The 20514-nt window shown below is 42.3% G+C and overlaps 1 protein-coding gene and 1 pseudogene across 7 annotated transcripts in view; one reads left to right on the top strand and one right to left on the bottom strand.

The window, feature by feature from the left end:
- Nucleotides 1–20514, bottom strand: part of SEPTIN11 (septin 11) — a 112576-nt gene that overhangs the window by 38713 nt on the left and 53349 nt on the right. For all 7 annotated transcript variants that reach the window (XM_044945744.2, XM_006059942.4, XM_025289860.3 and 4 more), the window contains exons 3-4: nucleotides 11797–11992; nucleotides 3810–3996 (exon numbers count right to left, since the gene is read on the bottom strand). In XM_044945744.2, coding sequence (XP_044801679.1) covers nucleotides 3810–3996; nucleotides 11797–11992 — 383 coding nt within the window. The remainder of the gene's footprint in view (nucleotides 1–3809; nucleotides 3997–11796; nucleotides 11993–20514) is intronic.
- LOC102407660 lies at nucleotides 768–2908 on the top strand (annotated as a pseudogene).

Genomic DNA, 20514 nt, shown 5'->3' on the forward strand with positions numbered 1-20514 from the left:
AATGGAAATTGTACAACTTCACTTAGAAAATATAGAGATATTAAAAATTGCACTTTCTACCTAGATGCAAAATTCAGAAGATATTTGATAATCTTTTAATTCCATCTCTGAACACTTTACTTCCTCCCATCTGGCACTGAAAGAAAGCATCCTTGTAATTTCCTCTTCTGTGCCACCTCATTCTTCCTTACGGTGTAAAAGGAAGTGTTACTCTATAACAAAGAAGCCTATTCTTTGAGTAACCAGTCACTCCTCTGTTACTCCTCCCAGCTACTTTAGGAGCTTGATTTTTGCATGTTTCTAACAGTCTAATACCAAGGTTTTCGGTAGTTAGAATAGTGGAACATTCAGCTCTATGAGGAGAGCATTCTTTCTTTCTTCTGATGACCTGAAAATTGCTAGGAACAGGGAACCTAAGCATTAACCAAAACAAAAATGGTTTCACCTACTTTTAAACTTTTCAAAATCACATCAACTAATTCTCTTGAGAACCAGCTTCTATCAGATTACTTTGTGCCAGAATGAGACCTAGTGCCCAAGACAAAACTCGCTTTCAGAGCATCGGATACAGAGAGCTCGGGATTTGACAGCAAAGGCAGAAAGCCCGGGACAAGGCCTGAGGACCCTCCAGCTCAAGCCCTAAAGCCCAGGGTGGGCCACTCTTCTCCCAGCTTGCCCTAACACTGTCCATAAGGCACATTTTTTGAAATTCACTTTTAAAGAATAACTTCCTTCCACTCCCTGTTTGGTACAAAGGTTTCAGTAAGATGCTATTGACATCTGATACCGAAGCCAGGTCAGTTGAAAAGGGAACAGAAAGAGGTCCCAGCCAGAGAAAAGAGAGACTTCTGGGAGGTTTTCCAGGTCATGTCCGCATTCCTTTGCTTCTCCTTTTATCCCAACAGCCAAATCAAAAATCGCTGATAAGCCAGAATGAGATGATCCACTGATGGAAAAAACCTACTCTTCCCTATTCCTTTACCCACTCCTAACCTTATCATGCGTGGGCTCCCTCCAGCAAGTTGGAGGCTGAGGCAGACATCACTGAGGACTGGTGAATGTCTGAATCAGGACCTGGGCAACAAACTCCTCCCTGTTTTTCATATTGGCTAACTTTTGTGCACATTTGGTATTCGGTTAACACCAACATGCACAAAATGGCAGAGGGTCATACTTTCCTGGCCAATTTGATGAGAGTAGACAGAAGAACCAAGCACATTTAGATTTAAAATCTCTTCTTCAAAAGAAGGTGGTACCTGGAAATCTTTTCTGAAATTATATGTTTGCCTTAATTCTTCACTTGACTTGTACCAACAAACCTTTGACAACATCATTTTCAAATTCTCTCCGGCATTACTCTACAATAATATTAATCCTTTGAAAGTGGTTCAACTTGCTTTATAGTGATGGCTTTGTTTTTATTAAATGCATTTGCCTTTTCTTTCCCCTTTGAAATCAACTCTATGAAGCATAATCCTATTGTTGGATATCACCCTGACGTGGTCTACAAGTTCTGCCTCAGTGAGGAAGCCACCTCCCTCTGCCTGCCTCCCAGCCCTGCTTTCAAGGACCTGAGAGTGCAGGGAGCAGGGTCCCCCTGCCCAGGACTCCTCACCCTCAATGGCTCACTGCAGCTGAATCAAATGAGATGAGGGAAGGTTTCTATTTATTCTCCCAAGAATACTCTAGCTGCAGGAGTCTTTTCTGGCTGGTAGAATATGTTTGTGTAAAGCAGTGTGCCTGTGCAGGCTGGGGCCTGGGGAGCCTGGCATGGTATCAGCATGCGGGCCTCCTGTGGGCTGGTTCAGGCAGAGGCCTTGGGGACAGGCAGATCTTCTCAGAGGTCTCTATTATGTCCCTCCAGGGAGAAAGCATCCTTTAAACAGAGTTGTTGGGACAGAAAATAACACCCAACAAAGCCCCGTAAAGATACTAGGACTTGTTACTGATCTCAAAAGCAGGTTAGAATCTAAGAGGAAACACTGGAGCGGAATTCTGTGGTTGTTCTTGTTGCCGTCTGCTGCTGCTTTATTTCACAATGTATTGTCTTCCTACTTATTTCAAAATGGAAAATCAAATTGGTCGTCAAGTACGTCATCAAATGCGGTCAGACTTAGCAGCCCCTCTCTCAAATGTTGTGAAGGAGAGAGGTTACACATGTGCAAAGATCAGGGGTCAAACGCATTCTGAGACACTACTTCCTTTGAACGCATGGTACAGATCTGTTTTAAAATCTAAGAAATTAGACCAACCTTATCACATAGATAAAGAATTAACACTTTTTAAAAATTTTTTAAACTTTAAGTTAAAGCCAAACCTATACAAACCCTTCAAAGAGAGATTTAAAGCAAGTTTCTTTAAAAAAATAAATCGTGAATTACTGTTCAATCTCCCTAAATTTAACCCTTCCTACGACCCTTTAGGTGTCTCCACTATCTGATTCCCCAACCCTCAACAGAGCACACATTAGTGCTAATTTAAGAACTGAAGCTCTCTTTTCCTCCCTGGCTGCTTGAAGATCAGCCGCCATCACGAACAACACAGCAACTATCCGGACCAGTAAGTTCACGACCAACCAACTACTTCAGCAGAAACGATGTCCTTCACCCTGGAAAGGCAATAGTCCCTAAGACAGAAATTCGGGAAAAACTGTCCAAAATGTCCAAGACCAAATGTCATCTTTGTATTTGGATTCAGAACACATTTTGGTGGTGGTAAGACAACTGGCTTTGGCATGATTTACTACCATTCCTTGGATTATGCAAAGAAGAATGAGTCCAAACACAGGCTTGCAAGACATGGCCTGTATGAGAACAAGACCTCAAGAAAATAGTGCAAGGAACACAAGAACGGAGTGAAGAAAGTCAGGGGGGCTGCAAAGGCCAGTGTTGGTGCTGGCAAAAAGTGAGCTGGAGCTGGGACGACAGAAGGAGTAAAGATTCTGCAATGACTCCGTCTGTGGTGATTGTACAGATTTTTCATGAAAGAGAAAATAAATGAAGACCTCTTACCTGAAAAAAATAAATAAATAAACTAAAGATACTTTGTAATAAGCTACATCATTTTGCTTTGTCCTCTGTCCAATATCCAGAGGTTTTGAAACATTTTTTTCATATTGTTAAACCTTATGGTTCTGTAAGCCAGTGAAAATAAATACAGGGTTAGGAAGCAGAGGTGGGGATGAACAGGTGGAGACTTCTAGGGTAGTGAAACTACTCTATTTGATACTTTAGTGATAATTACATGTCATTATAAATGTGTCCAAGCCCACAGAATGTACAATATCAAGAGTGAACCCTGGTGTAAACTATCGACTTGGGGTGACAGGGATGTGTCAATGTAGGTTTTTTGACTGTATTAATAACAAATGCACCATCCTGGGGGGATATTGGTAATGGGGGGCTATACATGTGGAGAGCAGAGAATCTATGGAAAATATCTGCACCTTGCTCTTAATTTTGCTGTGAACCTAAAACAGCTTCCCTGGTGGCTCAGATGGTAAAGAATCTGCCTACAATGCGGGAGACCTGGTTTGATCCTTGGGTTGGAAAGATCCCCTGGAAGAGGGCATGGCAACCCACTCCAGGACTCCTGTCTGGAGAATACTCATGGACAGAGAAGCCTGGTGGGCCATAGTCCATGGGGTTGCAAAGAGTTGGACATGACTGAGCAACTAAGCACACACAAAACTGTAAAAAATAGTCTTTAAAATAAAACACCAAATTACACCAAAAGCAGAGGTCCCCTGGGGCCTCTGGACAAAGGTGATCTTAGGGGAGAGTGGTGGCACCCAGAGCAGCAGTGAGTACCTTACTGTCCAGCTTCTTCATGGTGACCAGGTCCAGGGACTTGAGCGAATGGCCAGTGGGGGCGATGAAGTAGAGACATGCGTGGATCCTGGTGTCATGGTAGTTGAAGAGAGAACGTTTGATCTTCAGTTCCTCTTGCAAGTAGGCCTCAAACTGGGCATCGATATATTCCACAATCGGCTTGTAGCTAGAATGCAGAAGATGGTTATTAAAATACATTTTTAAATCAGCATGTCACTAGTCTCAAACCTCTATGTACAGTCCTCCAGGAAAGTCCTTAGTGGTTCCCTGTTCTCTAAGAGCTAAAGTCCAAGCTCCTTACCTTGGCAGCCCAGGCCTTTGGCCATATGGCCCCTAAACATCACCCCAGGCTCCCCTATCCTTCTCCTTCCTAGTTCATGCTTTCTGCCCCACATGGCAAGCTCCCACCTGCCTCCAGGCCTTTGCTCATGATAGATCCCCACCTGGAATGGTCTTCTTCCTCTTAATCTCCTGGCTAACATTCATCCTTTTAAAACAGCAATTAGAAATATGTAGGATACACTGTCACTGCCCCCATGGCACCCATGAAGGTACTGCTAAGAGACTGTGGTATTCTTCCCTGCTGGGCCAAAACTGAGCCTCAAAATCTGTCCCAGTAAAGTGACTTTGACAGGCTCTGCCAACTGACTGGCATTGGTGCCCAGAGTGAAACTCCTCTGTGGTTTTAGGATGTGGCACCATCTCCGGCTGGCAGCCTCTCCCTGCTCCTCTGCCCAGTCCTTCGGGGAGGAGGGCTAGCTACTCTGTGCTCTCAAAAAGCCTTGAGCTTGCCATGACCTTATCTATAAATGGAAGTGCCTGGTCTATTAGGATCAAGGTTCCTTCCAACTCTCAATTTTATGATTTGAAGGTAAACTCTCTTCTCACCAAATCATAATTCAAATCTGTTTTGAATAATTACACATGACTCTATGAATTGACCACAAACACTATCATTAATAGCATATGCGGGATATATATTCAATAAACCACATGGTCTCCAGGGATGAAGTAGTTCATTAGGTCACTGTGGAAAAGCCACGAATTCTTCCAGGTCTCCACAGGGACTGCTCAGAAGCCAGTGTCAGCACCAATGAAACAGGTGGATTAGGAATAAAATGGGTTAATCCTTCCCCAGCTTACTACCTTGCTGAGGAATGATTTAAACTTTAAGAAAAATAAAAACCTCTCAACACTCAACTCGCAAACCCATAAATTAAACTGAAATCCCTGAAAGGGAACTATAAATCTTTTATAATAAGGATGACAGCAGATGTCCTAAAAGAAAAAAAAAAATTTATGACCCAAACTGAAAACAGAAAAAAGTTTTCTTCTATTTTCCTTTGGTGATTTACTACAATCCATTGATTCAATTTGAGCAAAGCCTCTAGAGGTTTAAAGAAAAAGTAGACTGTGCCTGAACAAAATCCTTAACATAATAGAAATCCCAATAAATTCCAATAGAAAGGATGAACAAGCAATAAGATTCTTCTACATGTTCCAATTTTTAAATATAGGCAGGTAGGGCTTCTCTGGTGGTTCAGTGGTTAAGAACCAGTACAATGCAAGGGACACTGGTTTGATCTCGGGTCGGGGAAGATCCCACATGCCATGGACCAACTAAGGCCACGCCATAACTACTGAAACCCGCATGCCCTCGAGTCCGTGCTCTGCAACGAGAGATGCTACTGCATGAGAAGCCCACACACCACCACTAGAGGAGTCCCCGCTTGCGGCAACTAGAGGAGACTCTCGTACAGCAACAAAGACCCACTGTAGCCAAAAAAATAAACAAATACATAAATTAAAATTTTTTAAAATATAAGCAGGTATTATATAACAATATTAATAATCATTATTATGATAGGATAGTTATGTAAAATGGTAGTTAGAAGCATGGACTCAAGTCAGACCAACTAAGATCAAACTCCAAATCCACAACTTTCTAACTTGCTTTGGACAAGTTACTAAACCTCTCTGTGTTTCAATTTCCTCACAGGTAACATCAAGGACAAAAATATCACCTATATCAGAGCTAATGTGACAAATAAGTGAGCTAGTATATGCAAAAAACTAGCACATAAAAGTGTGAGATTTAACTATTTCACAGTAATTTAACAAACCACAAATAAGAGAAAAGCAAGCCTCAGTTTTCAAAAAAGACAGGGAAAAAAAAAGAAAAAGGAACTTTGTACTGACCTAGACCCATGGTAACTCTTCTGCCACTGACTCATGCCCTGTAGGGCAGTGGCCCAGGCCACTTCAACGAGGCCCACGCATGCCCTGTGGGTCCAAGGCCAGGGCTTCAGGTCCCCCGACACCGAGGCAAGTGCTCGGGGAACCAGGGACCCCCCAGCACCCTCTGAGCCCGGAAGGGAGGAAAGCAGCTCATGGTAGTTGCTCCTTCCTATCCCCCCAGTTCCTGATTTGCAGCTTCCTAGCACCTCCCCCAACAGTGGTCCAAGAATGTTTCTTCTTTCTAGTAATTTCCTTTTTGCCTTTGGTCTTGATTCTGTTCCGCCAAGATTATGGGAGGCATTGCACCTCTCCTTTTCCAGTGAGGAACGCTTTCTGCCCTGGATTCAGCATCTCCAAAGCCATCTGTGGTTCTCCGCTTACATTTCAGGCTTCCTGCCGCCTTCCCCTGTTTAGGAGTTTGGGCCAATCTTTTCAATCTCCTTCTTTTCCCTGTATGCGGTTTCCTTGGAAAATCACATTTCGTCTTCTGTTTCACTTAACCAGATCTCTTACCTAAGTTTCAGACCACTCCATCCAACTGCTTACCAGATATTTCCACTTGCTCTTTTAGCCAAGTGCCCAAAATCACACTTTGTCTTGTCCCCAAACCCTACTAGCCTGTATTCCTTAGCTCAGCAGATGGCATCTCCATCCACACCACTGGCCAAATCAGAATCCTAGGTTCAACCCAGAGACTGATCACACAGAGCCTACCTCCCACCCATAGCCAAGCACAAGATCCCATCTGTTCTAGCCTCTAGAGCATTATAAACAAATAAATGTATTTCAGGAAAACTATTGACCAAAATCACTATTCCCTGCATTCCAGATTTCATTGTGTTGATGAAACAGCCTCTCTTGGTGCATACAGTAAGTCAGCCTAGTGGCTCTGTTCTCCCTTCACATCCTTCAAATAACCCCTGCCCTCTCTCCATCTCCTGTCCACGTGTGATCTACACTCAAAGTCATAAAATAAGGAAATTTCATCCTTATTTTTGCCTTTTGCTAGTTTCCATTTTTATAGCGAGGGTACCTATTTATATTCTGGTTTTGCCAATTCAAACTTCTTTGGATTGTAGCCATATCAAGCAGAGGAAAGGAGGCAGGTAAACCAAATCAAGTCGTACGTTTTCACATAATTTCCTTTTAAGGCATGAGGATATCCCTTTTTATCCTCCACTCTTTTTTCACCCCCATAAATATCCAGCCATAAAAAACACACACACACACACACACACACACAAAAATTGACAGTGGTTGACCCTAAGAGTGATGGGAAAAAATATTTTATACAAAGTTTTCTAGCCACCCAAGGTACCCATTGATCATGCTTGCAAAATAGCCCATGCCATTGTTCAGGGACTGACTCTCTATTTTGTATATGAACAGATAAACAGATACCTGCCATGTATTTTCCTCTCTCTTGCTATCTATTAGCCAAAGCTAATTTTCCTTATCCTTCTACTACCTCTACCAGAAAGTGTGACTAAGACAGAATTTAAAGATCAAACAGACCACTCCATTACCACTTTATAACTCTGATAAAGATTTGGCGAGTTTCAGGAGTCTCTCAGTGGACTTGAATTAGCCATGCTTTTTGTGCTACCATCATAGTTTGTAAGATGCTACTGACATTCTCCCATCTCCTAAATATGCAGAATATACATTCTGCAGCAGCAGTAGAAGAATTCTTCCAGTAGAAGAATCTACTATAGCAGATTGCGATTCCCTTCTCTAGACCTCTTTCCTTCTTCACTGAATAGTAGAGACAGCAGAACAAGAGTGTCCTTAGACCACGAAGAGTTAATCATGCTATTAAACAAAACAGGAAACCTTACCAGACCTCTCTTCCTGCCTCCTTCTAGCTAGCCTGGTCCAAGGCAGATAGTGATGCAGGAATGCTGACATGTCCAAAGCCTACATAAACAAACTGGGACATTCTTGAAGTCTTGCATCGATGGCAGAAAAGCTTGCCTAATCCTCAAAGTAGTAAAAATAATCATGGGTTTGGAGAAACAACACATCTCTTCGCATATGTTTACACACTGATACAAAAATGCATACCCCACTTCCAATTTTTTTGATGGAAGCAGACCCTATCTGAATGAGTAGCGTTTTTTTTTTTTTAAACAACAGGCATTTGGGTTTATAGTCAACAGTGTCAACAATCCTTCTGGAGCACAGAGTTCTAAATGCCACTCAAAGAGGTTATGCAATAGCTGTCAAGAAATTTCAGAAGAAAAAAAAAATATTTGGTATCTAGGTTAGGTTAATACCACACTTCCTCTCTTCTAAGTCTCCTTGGAAACTATTATTTGATCCAAATGAGTCAGAAATTTTCTTAAAGAGGCCTCCAGCTGCAAATGTGTGGGTCAGCCTTGTCCTGGCCACCTGCTGCTCAGGGCTGGCGAGTGAAAACCCACCAGAAGGGTAGGAAGTCGCCATTTAAAGGAGAAGTAAAAAATGCAGTGGCAGCGCTGGGGCGATGACGAGCAGGAATAGCTCAAGGAATCTCAGCAGCAAAATGCGGGAGGATGGTTCTCATTCCCTCCAGAAGGCATCCCGAAAAAGTCCGGCTGCTGCCTGCCCATCAAGCAGTGCACACGCCTGGCATTCCGCAACCCCAGGGAGAAACCTGCACAGGTCAGAGACGGAGACCCGCCTTGCTTCGATGGGTCCTCCTGACCACACGAGGACCAGGAGCCCCCAGGCTTGCTTCCCAGCTCCCACAATGCACTTGTGCTCTTCTGCTTGTCATCAGGGTTTTCTCTTCATCTGTTCTACTGAGCATCACACACAGCATTCAGACAAGACCCTCTCCATCATTCCTTGGAATTGAAGTCATAAATCAAGAGCAACTGCTCAGCTGCAGGAGCTGTGCTTAGCTGTTCCCCACTCCACACAATGTACAGATAGTCCATTTTGACAGATGCAAAATAAAATCTTTCTTACTGTGTCTAACAATTGCTCCTGTTATTCCAGGCCAATGTTTACTGAAGAGCATATAAACTGCTCTATAGATAAACTAGAGCTCAGTGCTCAGCTAGAGCATGCATTAAATATTTCTCTGTCATTACTATGGGTACATCTTTATATCAGAGACAGTTAAAATGTATCTAGACAATACACAGCTCTAGATTTTTTAAAAAATGGTTAAAATTCCTCTTTAGAACACACACACATATACCATACACAGTTCAGAGGAAAATGAAGCAAACAAAGAAACAAAACCTGGTATGATACAAATGAAGTGTCTGAGCCCTAAGCAAACAGACTGTAACTTAAAGTTCTGGTTGTCTTATTCCCATTAAGTTGTAACTGCACAAAAATGTCTCTGGAAGCCTCCTTCTAGAATTATCTTTGGGTCTGGGACAGTTTAACTTTCTCAAACTTTTTTTGGAGAATGAACATAAATATTTAAAATAATCATAAGGGATTCAAAGATTAGTGAAGAAGATGAGTGATCTTGAGATGAATGCATGGGTGCAAACCAGGAAGGTTTAAAACTTAAACACCTCCCTCAAATAAGGACTACAGAAACTCAAAGAGTAGAACTTGCTTGGCTTTATCAATTGAGAAGGTTTGTTTTATAAAAATAAAACTTCACAGTATTACTTTATAAGTAGGTGAAGTTTTGTCAACCAGTTTTAGTGAATACATAAGATGGACTTACGGGCTACCCTGGTGGCTCAGCTGGTAAAGAATCTGCCTGCAATTCAGGAGACCCCAGCTTGATTCCTGAGCTGGGAAGATCCCATGGAGAAGTGATAGGCTACCCACTCCAGTATTCTTGGGCTTCCCTGGTGGCTCAGCTGGTAAAGAAACTTCCCACAATGCAGGAGACCTGGGTTCAATCCCTGGGTTGGGAAGATCCACTGGAGGAGGGCATGGCAACCCACTCCAGTATTCTTGCCTGGAGAATCCTTACGGACAGAGGAGCCTGGTGGGCTGCATGCAGTCCATGGGGTCACAAAGAGTCGGACACGACTGAGTGACTAAGCCCAGCAAGACTGACTTATTGCTAATAGCTTCTGTCTACATATAAACTATAGGATCAAAATTTTGAAGGAAAAAAAAAAAGACATTTTATTTCTTAAGCAGGTTAAACATGTCTGTTTTCTACACTGACAAAGACGTTTGTTATAAATACATTATCTGGTTAGCTTAACAAACCCTCGCTGGATAGAGAATGATCTGAATTCCTCACTAGGCTCCACTGAGACCACACTCATTATTCAGACTCAATGTGGCCATTCTGCACCCAGCAGGCCACCCAACTGTGAGCAGCCTACAGGAAGACCCGGACAATGCACAAAGGAGCCACAGTGCTCACACCACAGCTCCAGCATCAATATTAAGATCCTGTGCCGGCTGGAAATCAGCTACGATATTTCCCATTGAGCTTTCACAAACATGCTTTCTTCACTTTGGGTTTTAGGAGCGGATACCCCTGGTTGCCAAAGCCATCAAAATACAGGATTACCCCCTATGATTACCACACCCCTCCTCCAGGCTCAGCCATTCACCAGCGCCCTTCCTTAGACCGCACCTGAAGAGAGATTGTGTGCAGATCCCACTCTGAGACCTGAGAGTATCTAGTGTCATTCTCTTAGAGTGAGATAAACTGCCAAGGACCCATCGCTGGTTATTGGCAGAATTCAGACCACAACCTGGGTCTACTAGATCCTGGGCTCTAGTTTCTTGGGCAAAATCATTATTGACTCCAAGTTTTCACTCAGAGCTATAGGAATTTGGGGATTAAGTCAAATATCCCAATCTGTCTCAGTGACTAGGAGAGCATGAACGCCTGCATGCATGCTAAGTCATTTCAGTCGTGTCTGACTCTTTGTGATCCTATGGATTAAAGCCCGCCAGGCTCCTCTGTCCATGGGATTCTCCAGGCAAGAATGCTGGAGTGGGTTGCCATTTCCTCCTCTAGGGGATCTTCCCAACCAGGGACCGAAACCGTGTCTCTCATACCTCCTGCATTGGCAGGCAGGGTCTTTACCGCTAGTGCCACCTGCGAAGCCCTAGGAGAACAGGGCAGATGCTCATTCCAAACTCCTCTTACTTTTTAATGCCTGGTTTTTGTTTTGTTTTCTTGGCAGAGTTAAAGTGACAACATCAACAACAACAAAAAACGAACCAGAAACCACATTCCCCAGACCCTCTTGCAGCTTGTGTTCAGATGTGGCCTACTTTCTGCCAAGTAGCTGCAGCCATACAAGATCTGGAGGCAGGGGGCATGTCCCCCAAGGCAGAGGCCACACACAGGGAAAGGGGTTCTTCTTGCAAGTGGTGATGAAGGCATTCAGTTAACAGGGACAGATTCAGTGGAGGTTCTAGAGACCTGTCCCCAGCATCACAGGTACCAAATATATACAGTAATTTGTGGCAGGAGTTCCATTAACCCTAGATGTTTCTCTAGACTGCTTTTCTAGATGGGAAAGCCCCCAAACCTGGTTCCATGACTTTTCCGGGAAAATATCATAAGCTAGCTTATTCCTTCTAACAAATCCCTTTCTTGCTCATACTAGCTGGAATCAATTACATCAGCTGATTCTGACCTCAAGAACATTCTAAGAAAATTTCTCAGAGGACAACAATGTCTTTTAGGTGACAGGAGACCAAGCCCTACAACGAGTGAACATTTAGTCTTTGCATTTACCCAGGAGGAGTCTTGTTACCTCCTCATTCATTTACATCCCCACAAAATCCCAAGATGTACCTGTCATCTTTATTGATCTGATCTCCAAATCCCACGGTGTCAACGATGGTTAACTTCAGCCGCACATTGCTTTCCTGAAGCTCATAACTTCTGGCTTTTAACCGGACACCTGGTTCATTGTGAGTCGCTGGGTCACTTTCAAATTTGGTGTTGAATAACGTGTCCATTAACGTGGATTTGCCGATGCCCGTCTCACCTGCATGATCACAAGAGAGAAATCAAAGAAGGTGTCAATGCCTCCGAGACATCAGTTCACATCAGCAGGAGTGTTTTTTTCTTTTTTTTTAAATCATCATGTTAGAAAAAATTTTTGAAAAGTCAGTCTCACCAGATATCCCACCACACAAAAAAATAGCTCTTTCCATGTGTGATCTATGGACTACCTCCCTAGAAATGCTTTAATGGATTTCAAAAACCATTCAGCAGAGATCTTGAACTTATAGATCAAGATGCTCTTTTTTACCTCTGAATAGAGAAACAGAACTTAAAAGCTTGCCTGTGGTCAGTTTGTGGTCATTTCAAAGACAAACTGTAGCTCTTCCTTCCCTAAATGTTGGCATGCAAAATTATCAATATAGTACTTTAAAAAAAAAATCTATATTGCTGAGTTTCTGTTACTAGGAAAATGTAAGAGACTGATTGCATTTATATTGAATTACCTGATACCATCTAATGTGGGAAAGAATTACATTTTTTTCAAAACAACACTCTTAACAAATAACAACAAAAATAACAAACCCAGCTACAATTACTGAGCACTTACTTTCTACCAGGTCCTATGACAAGAGCTTCCGATGTACTATCTCATTAAACCCTAGTACTAATTCCTGTGGAATAAGTGCTACTGTTTCCTCCCTTTTATAGATGAGGCATTAAAGCTTAGATAAGGTTTAAGTAACTTGTCTAAAGTCATACTGTTAAATGGCAAAGCCAGGTTTCTAACTTGGGTTTGTGTGGTTCTAACACCTACATTCAACGAATTCCGACATTGTTACAGAGAAAACTGACTGCCTAATATTTTCAGGTATGGTTATGAATCTGTGAGAATCCTTTATATTATCTCCGTTTGCATTTCCCTATTCAGTAGACAGCAAGCATTTGTTAGATGCCCTGCTATTCAGGCCGATGTTTGTGACAATGGAATTGAATGATGTTAAATGACCTGCAAGGATGGCCTTATTGGTTCACATTATAGTTCAAGTCATCAGGCTTCACTGAGCCTCTAATATATGCAAATCAGAGTGGCAGGTATTATACTAAACCAATCAAATGGTAAGACCCAAATGTGGAGCCATGGAGAACTTTAACCTCATCTTTAAAATAAAGCCAAGAAAAACGTTCTCTTGATACTAATTCTTGAGTCAAAAACAGTTGGCAATGAAAAAGAACCCACCCACTTCTGTGGCCGTGGCCGAGTGTGTGGGGGTAGAAATCAAAAAACATTATCTACAGGAATGCATTTTTTAAAACAAAATTTGGAAAATTTCCCCAATTAGATTTTCAGCTCAATTTAAACATACCAGTATACTCTAGCCCTTTCAACAAATCTCAATCCCATGATGTTCCTAGGAACAATATCTTGCTTCTGAAGGGAGGGTTGCTGTAATGCCTTTTAGGAGCTCTGGGATTGGCAGCCTTAGGGCAACTTTCCCATTGAAAAGACAAAATCCACTTACTAATTAGAAGTTCTGTATTACTCATTGCTTTCCAACATAGTACAAAAATGAAGTAGAACGGAATTTCTCTGTAACTAAGCTTTCTCTAATTAGAAGCCTTCTGTGGTTTGCCGCTGACTACCATGATTCATTTGTAGAATAAAAGTTAGTCAAGAACATTTGCCCAACTCTTCAGCTTTACCCATTGGACCTGATACACCTAAGATCAAAGAACTTCCTCCTTCATCAGTCTTCATTCAGCCAGTATCTTTTCCAGCTTTGTGCCAAGTGTTGGGAATACAACAGTGAACGGCTGGATATGGTGTGCTGCCATAGCTTAGAATCTGATCTGGAACATGACTGAATACCAACCAGACTCTGATTTACTATTATGGGAATGGTATTTACATGTCTGCCATGACCACCTTCCTCTTACAAGCAAGACCATAGTTTATTCCTTGGACCTTGCTAATGACCACAGGTAACTGGACCAGTGCTACCCCCACTGCCCCCTGGGGCACCGCCAGGGCTGCACCCACGGAAGTGCAATTATGACGCTGTGAGAATGCTCCATATTGAACAGGGATCTGTGTATCTAACCACACTTCTCACTTTGGGACTTTGAATCTGCACACAGCATGATGGCACGAGAAAGAAAAGATATACTAAGAGAAGTGAATAAGCAGATGCCATGAGGCTATAAATAAACAGAAGACATGTTGTTGACAGACCATTAGCCAGGCATATAGGAGAAAGAGAGCAGACAGATACAGTAGACGTTAGTATCTGAAATTCATTCATTTATAATACTTCAGTATTTACTGTGTAACAAGCACAGGTGCTGGGGATAAAATGGTAAATAACAGTAGCAACTGAAACGTCTTGAATTTCTGTGATATCCTGCATGTTGTTCAGAATCTCCATGAAGTGTGGCTGTGTAGCAGTTGAGACTGCTTCCTGTCTTCCGTACTTTCTTTAATATTCTAACCAAAAAGACCCATCAATAAACATAATCAAAAGTAGGCTCTGTTTCCTAATGCTCAACAAGCTCATAGCCATGATTGGTAACTTAACAAAATAACTCTTGAGCAAAATAAAGTTACTAAGTAATGGATACAGAAACAAAACAGGGTTTTCACTCATAAGATACAGAGAATCTGGACAGCAATTCAGTATTGAAGGTACTCCAGTCATTTTAAGTACATGAGTATTTTTCTCAATACAGCAAACTTCTTTTCAGAATTTACTAGAGTGGGTAGCCTTTCCCTTCTCCAGGGGATCTTCCCCACCCAGGGATTGAATCCAGGTCTCCCGCATTGCAGGTGGATTCTTAACCAGCTGAGCCACAAGAGAAGCCCAGAGTAAAGACAAAGGAAGAACAGCAGAGCTACCTTATAAAATTTCCTTTATAAGGTCAAGGTTCTGACAGTGGAAAGGTGGCCCATCTTCCTTCCATCTCTTTCCCTCAGCACAGCAATAAACACTACAATTTACATGGCAAGAATTCTAGGTTACCTGGACAGCACTGAAATTACCATTTACTAAGTTGAGAATTAGTTAAGCATATGTGAATCAAGAATATGATGCTTTTTTTAAGGCAACATAATTTTAATTATTTGCATTAAGGTGGACATTATGAACAATTAGCATTCCAGGCCCTACTTATAGCACAGGGTTAATCAACGGGTTGGAAAAACCACTGTTCCTCTAAATTTCAGAGTGCTTAGCTTTCCATTTCTACGCTCTGTGCTTTTAAGAGCCCTAATTAGACACCGCTACCCCAGCAGCAGTGCAAGTCACCAAAAGTATTTCACGAAGAAATGACAGTTTGGGGAATAAAAGGAATTCTAGAGAACTAGGAGAGCTTTTCAATGCGTTCGTTGTTGAGGTCTATCTCTAGCCTCAGAAAAGAAGGCATTTTCTATACTTTTAAGGACACGCAAGAGCAAAAAGGCTTCTTTTGAATTGAGTAACTGAAAGCCTACCTGGTGTAGGTTCCAACTCAAACCCAACAACCGCAACAATATTTCGAGACAATTAATGACTAACAGCAATTCTAAAACATCTCAGAACACCTGGCTCCGAGGAAGCCTTCCATAAAAAGTAACTGAAAAGTGGTCATAGTGATGACTTATACTGGGATTTGCTACTTTGGTAGATTTTTCTGAGTCTGTTGTTTATTCTGTGATAAGGTCATCTGCCTAAACAGTTGTTAGAGTAACTGGAGATTTACTCTTGAAGTGCTATCTGGGGCTTCTACTCCTCTGCTCCTGCCAGTGCTGGTAAGCTGGACACACAGCACAGTGGCAGGCAGGTCTGCCTCTTCCATTCTCCTCTCAGGCTTACATAAATCTCAAGCTCTAAGCTGGACACTGTTTAAAAAGAAAAAGAAGAAAAACAAAAAGAGCACAGAGGAATGTATTATTAATTAGAAGGTAATTACAAATAGTTGATCGGTGATTCAGCATTTTTACTCTGATTGCCAAAACTGGCTACTTGGATAATTATTATTATATCTACTCAAATAGCTGTGAATGAAGGTCTGTCTGTCTCCTCTAAACAGTCGAGGTTTTATTCTTGGATGGAGCCAGATAATCAGAGAGTTATGTTGTGTTATTTTAACTCCTCGTAGAATCCCGTTTGATAACGCTAATACCACCAGGGACTTGGAAGACCTGCATGTGACCCTCAGCATCGCATGCCTCAATGACCCCCAAGTAGGGGGAGCTCAGGAACCCAGGTTTAAATGGAGGGTCAGCCACATATGTCTTTTCTGAAAATTTACAAGAGAGATTTTTCCAGGTAAACTGTGCTTCATCTGGAGGAACCTGTTTTTACTTTATAGTTCTATAAGTCTGTCCTCATTAAATGTTTAACTTGTGTTTGGCACATATGTGTTTAACAAATATCCATAGACTGATTGGGCCTCCCATGCTCTGGCCACACTAGCTAAGAGATGAATGTGTTCCTGAGAGAATCAACTGCTACAGGCAGATCTGCCGGCTTTGCTCTGACTCCAACCGTCACTTTGTTTTCTGGGGTTAATTTTATCTTTACTCATTTATTTATTCATTCCACCCTTAAAACACTTACACCCTTTCCTAGAAAAGCAAGCTGGGATAAAAATGTTTAAGATCTGATTGCAACATTCCACAGCTAATGATGACAGTATTTGCCTTAGCTAAAATGATCTTAAACTCGTCTGCTTCCCATTTCTCTTCTGCCATTCTCTCAAAACAATCAGTGAACTTATTTTCTAAAACTCTACTCTCAAAATGTGTTATTGATTTACTTTGACCCTACTATTGAACTGGTTGCTCTTCAAAAGCCGGGATGTCGCAGTATTTTATCCCTCTGTGTAGGTGCACAAAGAACCACATACAGCAGGATCAATGGTGTAGTTGCTCACAGATCTGGTGTCATTTGAGAAAGAGAATGACAACGATCAATAAATTCTGAATTGTGAAAAAAGGCTGGGTACTAATTTAGAAATACAGTGTGGATAAGAAAGAAAAGTTTATTAAAAAGAATGAAATAACACCATTTGCAGCAACATCAATGGACATAGAGAGTGTCATACTGAGTGAAGTAAGTCAGACAGAGGAGAAATATTGTATGACATCCCTTATATGTGGAATCTAAAAAGAAATGATACAAATGAACTTACTTACAAATGAGAAAGAGACTCACAGTCTTACAAAACCAACTTATGGTTGCGGGAGGGTGGGGGGAAGAGATCATTAGGGAGTTTGGGAAGGTCATGTACATACTGCTATATTCAAAACAGATAACCAGCAAGGTTGTATCCATTGTACAGCACATGGAGCTCTACTCAATGTTACCTGCCAGCCTAGATGGGAGGTGTGTTGGAGGAGAATGGATACAAGTATACGTACTGCTGAGTCCCTTTGCTGTTCACCTACCACAACTAGAACAACATTGTTAATTGGCTATACCTGAATACAAAATAAAAAGTTTAAAGTTTAAGAAAGAAATGCTTTATTTAAACTGACGTACAGTTTTGGGGATAAACTGGTGTGTTACAGGCAAGATGGAGGGTAAGAGAACTATGAACCCATGGCTGTTTGATACCCGATTTAGCATCAAGAATTCTCTTCCCGACTTCAGTGGTTGAGAATCTGCCTGCCGATGCAGGGGACATGGGTTTGATCCTTGGTCAGGAAGATTCCACACGCTGCGGAGCAACTAAGTGCATTCGCAGAACTACTGAGCCTGCACGCCTAGAGGCCATGCTCCACAGCTAAAGAGGCCATGAGAAGCACACGCACCGCAACTGGAGAGTAGCCCCCACTCGCCGCAACTGGAGAAAGCCACGAAGAGCTAGTGCAGCCAAAAAAAAAGAATTCTCTTCCCGGTTAAGTGAACACTACTCTCCTGCTCTCTGTTATACTTCTCTCCATGACTGAGAGAGAGAGGCTCTAACAATATTTAATTCAGTGCCTCTAAAACTAAACTAAGTGCACACCAGGATTAATTTCTGCCCTGGTTTGTTTCCTCTCTCTTTGCAACCTGTAGGCTCTTGCCACAAAACAAACTTACGATTCTAAGACCTTTTAGAAAAACATCAGCTTCCTTACTAGGATCATAACTTTTTTTTTCAGTCCTTTATTTCCTTCCATATCTTTCACCCAAAATAATGATGCTGTAAACACCATGGGTGCACATACTGTGTAAAACACATAAATGCACAGTAGGATGACAAGGAGAAGAGAAAGTAGCATGGATACTCAAGTTAAATATGACACCCACTTCTCTAAGTGGCTGTCAAAACATTTGGATCAACTAGAATGCTTTTCGTAGACTCTTACTTTAGAAATAGAACATTAATTGACACTGAAAACTGTCTTCTTCTACAGATATTTTGCTGTAAAGTATTTGTGAAGGGATTTGATATGTCTTATCCTCTGAAGATAAGTACATTTAATGCTGACACCCCTGTTTCTCAAAGAACTAAAGCTCATTCCAACCAAACGGCTCCAAAGTGCTGTGCAGAAGAACCCGGATTGCTAGATATACGGGCAGAGAAGGAAGGGAAGGACTTACTATGAAGTAAAAAAAAGAAAATGTGAAAAACAGAACAGCATGATCTCATTTGTATAAAACCAAAACAAAACAGCACTTACCCAATCACGAGAGACCTGTTTATATCTGCCCAGTGTGTGTCTCCCCATGCTCTGCCTGCCTTCTGCCCACGTCTCCTCTCCTCGGGGACCCTCGTGTGTTTCAGGGTAGATAAACCCCATCTCCCACCTCGGGTGGGTGGATGACTCAGGCCTGGTGGATCAGACAATCCCATGACTATTGAAGAAGCTGTGTCAGGAATGGCTGCTTCTTCCCCCTGAGGTTGCTGAGCTGGCGACACCACCAGCGGCCATACCACCTCAGTGAAGAAAAAGCCCAAACACAGGAAAAGCCGCGCAGAAGCGAGCAGGATCGGAAACTGGAGACGGAGCCCTGGAAATGCTCTTTGAATTCCTAGATCAGGCTGTTCTTAATTACACAACGCGGTATAGGACCTTTGCAGTGTGTTTTGGGGTTGAGGAAGAGCCTTAACTCAGTTTAAACTGGATTTCTGCAATTCTCGGTGGAAAATTTCCTAATCCAAGACCAGTCAGAGAGAGGTGCCGCACCGCTGGCTCTGAGGATGGAGGAAAGGGTCCAAGCGTCAAGGAATGTGGGCAGCCTCTAGCAGAGGGTAAAAAAGGAAGTGTCTTCTCCCCTTGAATTCCACAAAGGAGCACAGCCTTGCAGAGGCCTTGATTTTAGCCCTGCGAGACACATGTTGGACTTCAACAAAACTGACATGCTCAACGCTCTGTGGTGACCTAAATGGGAAGGAACTCCAAGAAAAAGTGGATACATATACCTGTGGCTGATTCACTTTGGGGTACAGTAGAAACTAATAACATTGTAAAGTAACTACACTCCAATAAAAATTAATTAATGAAAAAGCTGTAAAATAATAACTGGTGTTGTTTTCAGCCTCTGAAAATAATTTCCAAGTGTAGGAAGTTTCTAGAAGGATTCTACAGTTTTATCTCTGTGGAATGAAAATGAGGGTGGGAGAGGAAAAGTAGGGATACTTTGTAATTTTTTAATTAGAAATACACATTATATTAGAGCAACCTTGTGGTTCATATGGTAAAGAGTCCGCCTGCAATGCAGGAGACCTGGGTTCAATCCCTGGTGGGGAAGATCCCCTGGAGGAGGGCATGGCAATCCACTCCAGTATTCTTGCCTGGAGAATCCCATGGACAGAGCAGGCTGGGGGGCCCCAGTCCACGGAGTCACAGAGAGCTGGACACAACTGAGTGACTAACACACATACATGCATTATAATGGACTTCCCAGGTGGCGCTAGTGGTAAAGAACCCGCCTGCCAATGCAGGAGACATGAAAGATGTGAGTTCGATTCCTGGGTCGGGAAGACCCCCTGGAGGAGGACATGGCAACCCACTCCAGTATTCTTGCCTGGAGAATTCCATTAACAGAGGAGCCTGGCGGGCTACAGTCCATGGGGTCTCAAAGAGTCAGACACGACTGAAGCAACTTAGCACTCATAATATTAAGTAAGTGAAAAACTAATTTTAAACGTGGTTAAGAATGGAGTCCAAGGGGTCTCAAAGAGTCTGACACAACTTAGTGACTAAATAACAACCAGGAATGGAACCAGAGTAAAAACCTAAGAATCTCAGGAATCATCACCCACCCAGGAGAATCAGAATACCAGCTGCTTTCCAAAGGCAACAGCACAGCATGGATGTGTCGTGTGAGGAATTCCAACTAGTATCATTAATTGCACTAGTAACACAATGGTGAGCCAACGAGCCAACACTTGCATAGCACAAACCAGGTCAAACCAGATCCTTCCAGTCTGGTTCCACTGGACCAGACAGCAGGGGCTGGAGCGTAACTCTCAAATGCATTCTAGAAGCTGATTTTGAAGGCAGGGCTGGGGGAGACAGACAAGAGAAGCCAGAATAGTAATTGGCCTACAATTTAGCATACTTTTCAATAGAAAAATCAACAAATTGCCAACAAA

The sequence above is a fragment of the Bubalus bubalis genome, chromosome 7 (genome assembly GCF_019923935.1).
Source record: "Bubalus bubalis isolate 160015118507 breed Murrah chromosome 7, NDDB_SH_1, whole genome shotgun sequence".
Classification (NCBI taxonomy): Eukaryota; Metazoa; Chordata; class Mammalia; order Artiodactyla; family Bovidae; genus Bubalus; species Bubalus bubalis.